Source organism: Myxocyprinus asiaticus, chromosome 36, assembly GCF_019703515.2.
Source record: "Myxocyprinus asiaticus isolate MX2 ecotype Aquarium Trade chromosome 36, UBuf_Myxa_2, whole genome shotgun sequence".
NCBI classification, from domain to species: Eukaryota; Metazoa; Chordata; class Actinopteri; order Cypriniformes; family Catostomidae; genus Myxocyprinus; species Myxocyprinus asiaticus.
The window spans coordinates 3,434,173-3,447,257 of record NC_059379.1 but is presented as its reverse complement, the minus strand read 5'-3'; the positions used below and the strand labels follow the sequence as shown (position 1 = coordinate 3,447,257).

The window sequence follows — 13,085 nt, the reverse complement described above, 5'->3', positions numbered from 1 at the left end:
GCAGTGTTATACACAGTATCTAGATGAAAAAGCATTTTGGACTTATCTGTTTTATAATATACTTTAATTAGAAACTCATCTTCATTGCACCAGAATAAAAGCATTCTGATTATAAATTTAAGCTTTTAAAAATTAAAATGAGCCATTTTCTGTCCTTTTGAGTGTACAGTATGGGACACTTTGTCACTGTGTACCTTTGTTTTGTTAGATACTAAATGCTCCCTTTTTTTTTTTTTTATCTAAATTGTTCTCAGTTTTTCTTGGAAACCTTGCTGTTTCATTTTAAATGTACTGCAGGGTTTTCATGTTCTATCTAATGTTACTCTGCCCTGCATGCCCAGTCTTGCTTCCAGTGAGATTAATACGAATGCCTAATTCAATTTTAAGGGAGTACTGGTTAAAACTATAAAAAGGGAACATTTTGAGAAGGGAACAAAGTCCCTTTTTAGAAGGGAATGTATGAGGTACATTTTGGGAGAGTTATGATGTAAAGAGAAAAGAAAATAGATTTTACAGTTGTACTTTTAGTCTAATACTTTATTTTAATTATATATTAATATAATTATACATATTATATACTCTGCACCCATCTACTGAGGTACTTCAACTTGGGAATTAACATTCCTTGCAATTGAACATCATATTTACAGGTAAATTGGCGTCTTTTTTTTTTTTAGACATTTCCGTTGAAGCAAAGAATTGTGGGTTGTGAGGGGACCCTCCAATGTTGTGTTTGAGTTTGCTCTGAGGATATGTATAAACGCTCTTATGTTAAAGTAATTATGTTTTCATTTGATTTAAAGTTGTAGACTACTTTTTAGTGATAAAATGTAATGTAATGGTAAAACGCGGAATCGATAAAATGATCAAATGGAAAGCACTGAATTTTGGGGAAAAAACTATTTCTTAGGGGTCTACCTAACCCATACCCTAAACCTAACCGTCAGTGGAGTAAAAATGTAACTTTAGAGTGAAAATGCAACCTCCAATTCGTGCTCGCCATTGATAACCCGAACGCAATTACTTCCTGATTTCCTTGAGACCAGAACTCATGTCTCTAAGGTTGCTTGCGCAAAGCGCTACCTGTTGCGCCACAGTAACAAGACATTTAAATTGAAGCAATGTCTGATGGGACATGGCGCTTGGGAGTAGCAGAATGGGGCTGAACTTAGGGTACCAGAATAATTGGTAGCAACACGTCAAGTTCCTGCGTGATCATTTTGGTGCAACTGAGTTTCCATGCTGGTCTATTAATGTGGTGTCATCAATTTCAGATAAACCCTCCCCCAAATGACTCAGAAAAACAAACTGGTTTGTTGCTTTGCATGTCTGTCAGACTTCTTTTCTAAGGTGCAATGTGGACTAGACTTTATGCCGATAGTCAAAAATCTGGCCAGGCAACACTACATCACACATTCAGTGGGTTTTTTTCAGGCAGGGTAATTTTCCTTGACTCAGCAGAGCTGTAATCGTCCTCATGAGTTTGTCACTTTCTCCAGGGCAGGTTTTAGTTAAGAAAGCACAGCTGCTTAAGAACAAATGAAGGGCAGATGTTGTAATTACTCCCAGGGCCTGATCAGAACATTATCTCAGCAGGGGGGAGAGAGAGAGGAAAAGAGAGAATTAGGACATCCTTTCACAGTCTGAGGGGTTCTTTGTGGCCCCGGCTTTGATCCGTGATCATTTACAGCTGATTGTGTTTTAACAGATTATACAGAAAAGAGAGAAGGAACAGTCACAAGAACCATGCCCAAAATCTGAAATACATTTTGATTTGGAACTGCATGCTGTATCTGTAGTTTTATCATTTACAAAAAAAAGTACTTTTTGTGAAATGTTTTGCTTAAAGCATGCTTTGCTATTTCTCTTTAAAATAAATGCTACTTGGTTTGATATTTTGTTGTCTAATGCAATGGCATTAATACGTTAATTGTGGCATACTGTACATATCTAATATCAGTGTTCATCTGTGTATTTGTTTACCAACACTGACACACAAACATACACCTGCAACCTCACAGGACCCAGTTTCTGTTCAGTGGTTACATCTGTTTTTCCATGCTGTTTGATTTCACATTGTTGGCAAACAGAACTGAGCTGTGACAACTTTTATAACTGTCATATATTTGTTTCCTCTAAGCGGCCAACCAGAGCGATACAATGTTTCTAAATAGACCAAAGTGTGGCTGCTTCAATATTCCTTATTCACAAATGTGGTACACTGCAAGACAAACGACTGCTGATGTGAGCACTTCATGTGAAACGGAGTTCTCTCTTCTGTGTTTTACAGAGGTCTGTTTGCTAGTCACTACACAGAAACGCACTATCTGGAGGATGGAAGTGTGGTCACCACCTCACCAAACGTCACGGTAAATAACTCACTTCCATCCAAAATCTAAGGTGCTGTCTTTCTGTCTGTCTGTGTCTCTATCTATTTATCCGTTAATGCACATAATTAATAGCAACCTGGTCTCATATTGAAAACGTGACACTACTGTATATACGTTTTTGCAAAACTTGTTATACTTGTCTCCAGGCACAATTCCCTGCAGTTTCCAGGTGAATCAAACACTAGAGGCACTACAACAACTGTGTTTTAGTCACTTTCATTCAAATCATGACTTTAATGACTGATTATGACTTTATAAATACCTTTTTTTTTCTCTATAACTCAGACCATGCTATTTTATGATATTGATGCACTTTCACTCTAACGCATCTTTTGAAACTATACATTTAAATGTTTGTATTACAGACCCACCTACATACAGTATATGCACTTTCCAACCTGATTAGCTTGTTCGGTAGCTCACCTCATAGATCGTTGGACTTTGAGTCGAAGGAATGTGGTTCAATTCCAGCCAACTCAAGCTAACACGTGACAGAGTCATACAAGTGGCACGAAATGATGTGGTTGGTTCAGAAAATGTGGTTTTGCATTTTGCTTCTGCACTTTAAAACACTAATGGATAGGTTTAAGCATTGAAAATCTAAGGATGTCTTTTTTAACGTCTCATTTACATTGTAAGTTTGGTTTAGGCTTTGATTTGGTAAGGATGTCTCATTCATATTTTAAAACACTTGGTTAGGTTCAGGCAAAAGTTTTACGTTAGGGAGGTATGTTTTAAAAACATCCATCTAAAATTCAACTTAACCTCGTTTGAATACGACACCATTTTACTCGCTTTTGGTGCCCCCAGCTGGACATTTCGCTGGAAACCTGCAGCCAAACGTGTTATACCGCACGTAAATTTTGTGAGATCAGGCTGCTTAATAGAGCACCAAATCAATGTAATATAGGAGAAAGATTTTGGAATGGTGCCAGGTCATAGCGGACCAGGTTACACGGTGTGATGCTGCAAATAGACACCAAGTGATCGACAGAATGTCCCGTCGCTTATTGCAGATGGTTAAGACAAAAACTCTTAACATTGAAAATACCTTTTATCACGTGTCTTTTGGCGTCTGGTTAGAACACGGTGTGTATGTGGCTGCCTTAGCCTCTTCAGTCCCTCTCTTTGATTTCTGAGTACTCTGGTTCAAACAAATAAGGCTGGGCATAGAAATGCATCTCTTCATCTTCAAACTCTTCAGACATGGGGGCCTGGGTAGCTCAGCGAGTACTGACGCTGACTACCACCCCTGGAGTCGCGAGTTCGAATCCAGGGTGTGCTGAGTGACTCCAGCCAGGCCTCCTAAGCAACCAAATTGGCCTGGTTACTAGGGAGGGTAGAGTCACATGGGGTAACCTCCTTGGTCGCTATAATGTGTGGTTCTCACTCTCGGTGGGGCGCATGGTGAGTTGTGCGTGGATGCTGCGGAGAATAGCATGAAGCCTCCACATGCACTACATCTCTGCGGTAACATGCTCAACAAGTCACGTGATAAGATGCGTGGATTGTCGGTCTCCGATGCGGAGGCAACAGAGTTGTCTTCCGCCACCTGGATTGAGGTGAGTCACTGCACCACCATGAGGACTTAGAGTGCATTGGGAATTGGGCATTCCAAATTGGGGAGAAATGGGGAGAAAATCCCCCCCCCCCCCACAAAACTCTTCAGACATGGTTTAAGCGCTGTTCTCTGGTTTGTTTCCTGCTATGTTGTGTTTCTACTCTTGCAGGGTGATAGTTTTTCCGCTTGAACACCCCATCTAGCGAGCAGGCAGCTTCGTATTATGTTGCTCTCATGCACACTCATGAACGCACACAGGAGAACAAGGTCTTACAGATGGGTTCAAGCCTAAATTTGTATATATTAGGCAATATATTTATTGCCTGATAAAATGTGTTTTGTACACTCACTTGTATTCAAGGTGCAAGGAAAGTATGTTAATACCTTATGTGATGGTTACACCACATGACATTTTCATTAATGTCTTTATAAAAAATATTAGAAATATTTTTCAAAATTGGACTGCATGAAACCAGTATGGTTACAATGATTAAATTTCTATGAACTTGACACTTTGTTTTAAACTAGATCTTTAGATTTCTCAATTTTATCATCTCGGACAACCTTGTTTGTCATTAACCCATATTTTAAGCTCCCAAATTTACTGACAAAATGCTTCTGACCTTCTGTTTTACCTCAACCAGACCTGCAGTTAAAATCTCATAGTATCACTGATCTCTGCCCTGAGCAAATGCTGGATGATACTGAATCAACAGCTTTAGAGTAGAGGCAGTGAAGACCGGCCACCGGAGGAAGCCAAACCACCCATGTTGCACCTCTGTGTGTTTTCAGCTTTAGATTGTGGAGAGTCACCAACACATTGAGCCCTGAAGGCATGTCAGGCCAAACCTCTGGATCAATGACCCTGTCATCTTCAGTATGCTTTCCAACTACCCCCTCCAGACAATTTGAGCACTGATGCCTTAAATCTGTGCTGAAACACTTTATGAAAAGTAAGCACATGGAAAGAAAAGAGAAAAGTTCCCTAAATGTTCTAGCGAGGCAGAGGTAAACACTAGATTTGGTGTTTCACAACACTAGAGAGTGAGATTTAATAAATCGTTCTGACTTTCAGCTTATTCTGCAGACTTTCACAACACTGAGGCAATATGTCTTTGTTTTGTTTTGATGGGAAACAAGAGTTTTAGGTCACTCAAAAACAGCCAAACTCCCCCAGCGTATCGCGCTCAGACAGGAATGCTGTGTGTTTGAGCTTACTAAACCGATGTGGGAAGTTGGAAAACAAGACAGATGCTCTATCGTCCTCAATGCAGACATGTTTTACACACTAGAGATACACGCTCACAGTACACTGAGAAATTCCTGTTTTCCGAAGTTTGGTAGCCTGTTAGGTCTCTGTAAGAGATTTCAATTACTAATTCAAAATTTGAAGTCAATACAATTGTACAAGAAATTACAATTTCAATACAATTAAAAATTGTACAAGTTTTATCATTCCAAATAAAAACTTTTGTCTTCCAGGGTTTCCACAGTTATGGAAAATCTGGTAATATCAAGGAATTTTAAAACTGTGATTTCCAGTCCTGGAAACGTCATGGAAATCTCTAGAGAACTGTCGCAGAGTGAGCAAGAGACAGACACAGTGGGTGTTGCGCCAGGCCTCGGAGAGGTGTTTATTTAAAATAATAAACAACACAAACTGTTCAAAAAGGGGAAATTAAAGTGTTAAAGGGGAAAAATGTCCTCATCCGCTGCCCAAATGAGGCTGTGTAAATTATACCCACTCCTGTTGTGAGCCTGGCTGAAGGTCCGCCCTCAGAGGCAGGGCTACGATAACGAGAGAGAGAGGGTGGAACATTTCACCACAGAAGATAAATATTTGTACTTATGCTCAGCCCTAAAATATTTCGGTAGCACTTTGAATTTAGGTTCTGTCTGTTAACATTAATAACAGCATCAATTAATGTTAATTTATGAAAATATAATTGTTAGTTAGCATAGCATTAATGTTGGCATATTCAATCTTTAATTTTAAAAATGCATTAATATATGCTGATAATAACAATAACCAAGATTCATAAGTGGTGTAAAATTATTGTTAACTGTTACTTCATGTTAACTAATGTAGATAACGTTTAAGTGGTTTGAGGACTTTTTTTTTAAGGTTACAACTTGGTAATTACAAGGGTATTATGCTATAAATGTGGTTTGAGGACATTTCTAGTGTTCCCATAATTTAAATCGCTTAAACATATTAAATGATGTTTTATTGAAAATGTAAAAATGCAGAAAGTTTTCTGTGAGGGTTTGGTTTAGGGTTAGGGGATAGAATCTATAGTTTGTACAGTATAAAAATCATTATGTCTATGGAGAGTCCTCAATGATAGCTGCACCAACGTGTGTGTGTGCGTGTCAGACTCTGCCCAATGCCGTTATGAGCGGGACTTTAATAACTTATACATTACAGTGGTTAAGAATGACTTAAAGTGCTGTGATATTAAACATATTGTTGAATGGAGCTCCTCTGGTCTGCTGATCTCTGATGGTTCAGTGCAATCACATGCATCATCTCTCAGCTGTGACTCACAGTATGTAGAGACCAACGCCAAGTGAAGCTGTACAGTGATTTAACACAGGACCCTGAGGGTGACCATACACCATCTGTTACACTTCTTTACATGGCTGGCACCAACATGTTAAGCTATGAGGCTATAGTTGTTGTATATGTAATGTGTTTTCAAATGACTTTTTATGTATAGATTTTACTGTTTTAGCCTTGTCCCAGACCCAGGCTTTCATTATTAAACTATGAAAATCCATTATGAAAAAAACGAATTATTACATTGTGGCGAGCAGGGCGGAGCCGAGTGGAGTCTGGGCAGAGCGAGACCGGTGTGGCACACAGGTGGAACTCATTCACCACTTATCTTTCCGGCCTCGCTCTGCCCAGATGCCGCTCGGCTCCGCCCTGCTTGGCACATATGGCGTGGCCGAGCAGTAAGGACGGACGCCTGGCGGAGAATTAGCAGTCAGCCGGGAGAGAGATAAAGAGGAGCAGGAGTGAACAACAATGAGCTCATTTAATACAAGTTGACCCTATAGCTAGAGCTGGGAATCGATTCCAAAAATAATCGATTCCGAGGCGTTGGGAATCAAGAATCGACTTGATTCCTTTCTTGGAAACCACCTGATATTTTTAGACTGTGTTAATTTCCTCAACTACTGAATGGCACATTTCAGAAGCCTAACAGCACTTATACAATTTACAAAAGGATTATAAAATGACTGCATCTTAATGATCATCAACCTGACTCTTAGTCTTTTGTAGTCTGTCAGTATCTGTAAATCCACTCCGTTTGTTCATCTGAATGAAGCAATCGGACAAGCCCTTCAACACATCTGCTTTCCAGACCTGTATAGTCTACCAGTATTTTATTATGGATTCAACTTTTAATCAACGTGCCAAATTTGTGACAGTAAATTGGAATACAATAACAACTTCCCCAATGATACAACACAAGTCTGCAACAAGGAGATGGCAGAGCTGAGTTTGCATCCCAGTTCACATCAATAAATCAGTGTGTTGAAGTTTATTTGATCAATATGCTGCACTTTTAAAAGCAATAATCTAGCTCTTCTCTACTCGTTTTAAAGCCTTTTGCATGTATCTTTTTTTTAGTTAGACTACGTTACACAATTTTACAATAAAATTATTTTATGAAATAAAAACAAAAGTAAATACAAATTATAAAATGTATAGTGGCGGTCAAAAGTTTGGAATAATGTACAGATTTTGCTGTTTCGGAAAGAAATTGGTACTTTAATTCCCAAAAGTGGCATTGAACTGATCACAAAATATAGTCAGGACATTACTGATGTAAAAAAAAACAGCACCATCACTATTTGAAAAAAGTCATTTTTGATCAAATCTAGACAGGCCCCATTTCCAAAAAACTGAAGATTTCATACAAAGGTGTACACTACAGTCTTGAAAGACAAAGGACAACTGACTCTAACAAGGACAGAAAGAGATGTGGAAGACCAGATGTACAACTAAACAAGAGGATAAGTACATCAGAGTCTCTAGTTTGAGAAATAGATGCCTCACATGTCCTCAGCTGACAGCTTCATTGAATTCTACCCACTCAACACCAGTTTCATGTACAACAGTAAAGAGAAGACTCAGGGGTGCAGGCCTTATGGGAAGAATTGATAAGAAAAAGCCACTTTTGAAACAGAAAATCAAAAAGAAAAGGTTAAAGTGGGCAAAGAAACACAGACATTGGACAACAGATAATTGGAAAAGAGTGTTATGGATCTTAACCCCATTGAGCTTTTGTGGGATCATCTAGACTGTAAGGTGCGTGAGAAGTGCCCGACAAGACAGACACATCTATGGCAAGTGTTACAGGAAGTGTGGGGTGAAATGTCACCTGAGTATCTGGACAAACTGACAGCTAGAATGTCAAGGATCTGCAAAGTTGTCATTGCTGCACGTGGAGGATTTTTTAATGAGAGCTCTTTGAAGTAGTTTAAGAAGTTCTGAACATTTTTTTCAAATTGTAATAGTAATTTTTCACGTTATTAATGTCCTGACTATACAGTGTGATCAGGTGAATGCCACTTTGGTGAATAAAAGTACCAATGTCTTTCCATAAGAGCAAAATCTGTACATTATTCCAAACTTTTGGCCGCCAGTTTGTGTTTTAGATTGTATGAAATAAACCAGTACAACAACCTGGATTTTTAAATAAAACTGAAGTGTGTATTTGGACATTTTATGCAGTGTACAAACGGTAGTGGACAATTACTGTACATTTCTAATATAAACCTCTTTCTAAACAAAAACTCAAGTGATAACAGACAATTTCAGTGTACTGCAGGTTAAATGGTGCTTTTAAGATTATATGACGTAGTTCTTCGAAATACAGGCGCATCTTCTCAAATCTTCCCTCAAATGTATCTCATGGGATTGAAGCATTGCGCTTTGATATGTGCATATAGGCCCTGATTTAATCTTAGAATGGAGCTATTAATAGTAAGCCTAAATGTCATCCATGCTATTATCAATAGTGCAAAGAACGCTTTGTAGTGAGCTGTTTATTATAAGATATAACTTATACCTCCCGATTCCATCGATTCCAAAACCAGGAATCGGAGTCGATTCCAAAATTTCTGGAATCAAACAGCCCTACCTATAGCACGAGGTAAGTTGTCACAGTATGCCCACGGACCAAACATGTGCAAAAACTTCATGCTAGAAGTATGCGAGCCTAAATGTCACATTATATTGGGCAAGTTGTTGCTATGGGAGCCTGTATAATTACTTATTATAAGCAATTTAATGGCTTCTCAACAAAAATGTAAAAATTAAAACCATTAAGAAACGATGAAAACACAATCATCAATCCATATCAAATCATTGTGTGGGCCTACAGAAATTGTAATTAATAAACCAAATCACGACATGTAAAGCAGCAAAAAGAACGAGTACGTGAGTATGATAAATGAATGTGACAACTTGCCCCGACTTGATATTTATGAGGTATTCCCTCATGTGGTCATGTGATCTTCCTGTCTTGTGTGACCCAGATTCACTGCTTCTATCATGGTGAGGTGGAGGGATACCTGCGGTCGGACGTCAGCATCAGCGCCTGCACAGGACTCAGGTGAGTTTGATGATGTCACTGGGGCTCAGCAAACTCAAGCCAGAGGTAACTTATGGACACCCTGTACGGGACTATTTTTACATTAACCTTACCCAACCCAGCTTTTCTATGGTTCAACAGCTCGGGAACTGAAGGAACATCAGGAACAGCCTGAGGAAAGGGCATTTTAATTACCTAGTGCTAAGCTCACCATGTCTCGAGAGACTTCCATCTAGCGTTCCTGAAAAGATTCTTTAGCCATTCCGTTTTAATTATGAAATAGCACTCTGGTGAGCGGGTAATGTTTGCATTAATTATCCGAGATTGGACATTCACAGAGTAGGGTGTATGTTCTGCGGGAATGCGGTTAGGAAATAGATTTTCTTGTAATAGTTTCTGTCAGACCGTCACCATAATAACTTTATATCAAATGATCATACGCCACAGGAGATGCATAAAGTTGATTTTCACACTTCGACCTGGGAAAATGAGAACGGCCCGGACATGCAGGATTAATGACGGTGATAAAGCAGGCGAACAGCTTCAGATATGTCTCATAGGAGACTCCAAATGTCTCTATGTTGGGGACAGGGCTGTAGGTATGATCTGAAAAGTGTGGAGAGGGGGGACATTCAAAATCTCATAAGCCTCTCTTCACTATGACAGTTTTAAAGAATTTAAGAATGTGTGTTTTTGTTGTTGTATTTTTAATAATATGTGACATGTTTTTAAGAATATGTGATATCATTTGAAAGAAAGCATATCAACTAACTCATAAGAAACATACAGTTTAATGACTGCTGCCAAACATTTCAAACATTGCTCCAGTCAACCTGAACCAAAGAATCAAAGCTTAAAATATTCCTAAATGTCAGTGTCAAAAATGACCTTAATCAAAATGATATAATAGTCATTTGTATGAATATAGTACTCGTTTGTCTCGTAATAAATGAAGAAATATCTATCCTGTGCTTGTAAACTTGTATAAATATGAAATAATCATAAAAATATGATTTATGGAAGTGCAAAAAAGCGACACTATAACATTTCTCAGGTCTTTAATGATCCTATACACTTTTGGTAATGAAGTAGTTATAAAAATTATTTTTATTATATTTTTGCAATTTTGCCTTTTTTTTTTTTTCTTTTCTTTTTAAACAATATTCAGAAGAGAAAGGTTGAGGAATATTAAAGAGGTGTGGGCATAACTCCAAAAAACAATGGATGCGGTACAGGGGGTGGAATGAGGTCCCAAGTCACTAAAGACCCAAGGTATGCATTAAAGGGTTAACATACTGTGTGTGTATATATACTGTATATATATATTTAAACATATATCAGATGATGTAATTTATTTTACAATCAGAGAAGTATTTTGTAGGGGGCTACAGCTGGGTCCTCAATATGGATTTTAAAGAATAAAAACTCAGGTTTTGCAATAATCAAATGAGAGAGAGTTTACTGATTGTTCTCTGTAGGTTCAATAGGCATCACAAGTCACTGAGATACAACAGTTAGAAAGACAGGAAGTTGAAGTGAAGTTTTACAAACTTTCCAAAGCAATTATAGTCATATGCAAATTACATTAATGGTGTCATCGTACCACAATTTCTAGCATTCTGGTAGGTCAATTACTTCAAATATTTTAACATATTACAAATATGGACTGTTTCCGTCTTCATACAAGCAATCATTTTTAGCCACAACATGAATCGAGGTCCCGTCCTTGGTTGAAACAAACTTATGGTCAGATATCAGAGGTTAGCTACCAGTTATGGCTACTCCTTATTTCTTTACGTCAAAGGGGTACCAAGCAGGGGAAATTAAAATCCTTGGAAGTTGTTTTTGACTATGGCAAAGTCATATGTTAGAGGGCACAATAACCGTAAATAATTCAGAGACATGAGTTATTTAGACATTATCTTCTTCTCAGGAATAGAGGCCTTCTCCCCAACCTTGATGGAGTGCCGGGCCTCACCATCTGTGGAACATTAGGACAGAGCACAGAGAGAAACAAAAGGGCACAAGAGAGTACACCATTGCTGCATCTAGTTGCCTACTATTATAGTAAATGTTTCAATTCATTGATTACATGAGGTAGATCATAATGAGGTAAATGTGTTGTCCAGTTATGGTTACTTTTACAAACCATAAAACAAAGATAATAACAAAGAATCATAACTATGATCTCTCTCTCTCTCTTACATTACTACTTGTGATTAATCAATCCTCAATATAATCAAATGGTTAAATAGGGTATATGATTCATTATGTAATAGAAATAGAAATGAAATAAATGCAAGACAACATTAAATGCACATTCTCCGGAGGCCAGGCTAAATGAGTAAACACTGTTACTGCACTCCTGACATGGGCCAGACCCTCAGTCACCCTTCAGATTACATACATATTACTACTTGTACCTTTTAGGAAAAGAGGAACAGAACATTGATTAATATAATAAGAATAAGTGAGGATTATGAAATATAGATATAACTTTCAAGAGCAAAGAGGGATTAGAATTTTCCCCCTTCAATTTAAATGTCACAACAACAAAAAAAGTAAGATCTCAAAACAGCTTTAAACAACTTGAAACAAATACATTTACACTAAATACAAAAAAAATAAAATAAATAAATACTAGAATACATCCTAATTTATATCATGGCAAAGACATGGCATTGAAAGGTGCACTCATTGAAATCTGCTTATAGTCAAAGCTATTTGCAGTCAGCCATGATGAATTTATTCTGCGAAAGCATCCAGTTACAGAGGAGTATTGAGATATAGCAAATATCGGGCGTTCATACTGTTTTTGTGTCCGTTGGCACTATTTTTCAATTGTTTTTCTATGTAGGACATCATATATAGGAGCATCACATTTTTGCTTAATATTATGTATTTCCAAGTGAAACAGGATACTTGACAAAAAAAGAAAATAAAGAATGTAGGGCAGGACTTGATATTATCCATGGAGAATTAATTGGATTGTAAAAAGTGAATGTTTAAGGAATATTAAGATTAGTAATCGATATTATCACACTTAAATGATGTTAACACATATAGTGTTTACGTCTTGTAGCTATAGTTGAAATGGTGTGTATTATAGCCTTTATGGACTGGCCCCATTGACTTCCATTGTACGTGCCTCCATTTTTGTTTAACAAGGCGTAAGTCGAAATTATTTTTGTGGTAATCGACAGTACGCCACAAATTTATTTAATTAAGCTTCACTTGTATTTAACCCGGAATGGAGGAAAGTCGTTTCAGAGGCGAGCAAGTTGATTATATTAATATACGATAAACAGGACATATTTTGAAATATTATGAAGACAAACATTTTGTTTTATTTGGAATAATGTGGTTATGTGGTTCCAATCCATCAGATATATTGCTATGCCCAAACATTCCAATGTTTCTACTGACATAATAGGAAATCATCTCATTTCAGCGAGTAAACATTAGTCATTCAATCACCGTTTTTATATCTGAAATCTGCATGTACATCCCTACAACACAAACGTC

At 37.6% G+C, this 13,085-nt stretch overlaps 1 protein-coding gene across 1 annotated transcript in view; it reads left to right on the top strand.

Moving 5' to 3' along the window:
- LOC127427338 (disintegrin and metalloproteinase domain-containing protein 12-like) overlaps window positions 1-13,085 on the top strand; it is a 141,998-nt gene that overhangs the window by 62,789 nt on the left and 66,124 nt on the right. Inside the window, exons 4-5 of the mRNA XM_051674894.1 lie at window positions 2,291-2,369; window positions 9,505-9,581. Of these exons, the coding sequence (XP_051530854.1) occupies window positions 2,291-2,369; window positions 9,505-9,581 (156 nt within the window). The remainder of the gene's footprint in view (window positions 1-2,290; window positions 2,370-9,504; window positions 9,582-13,085) is intronic.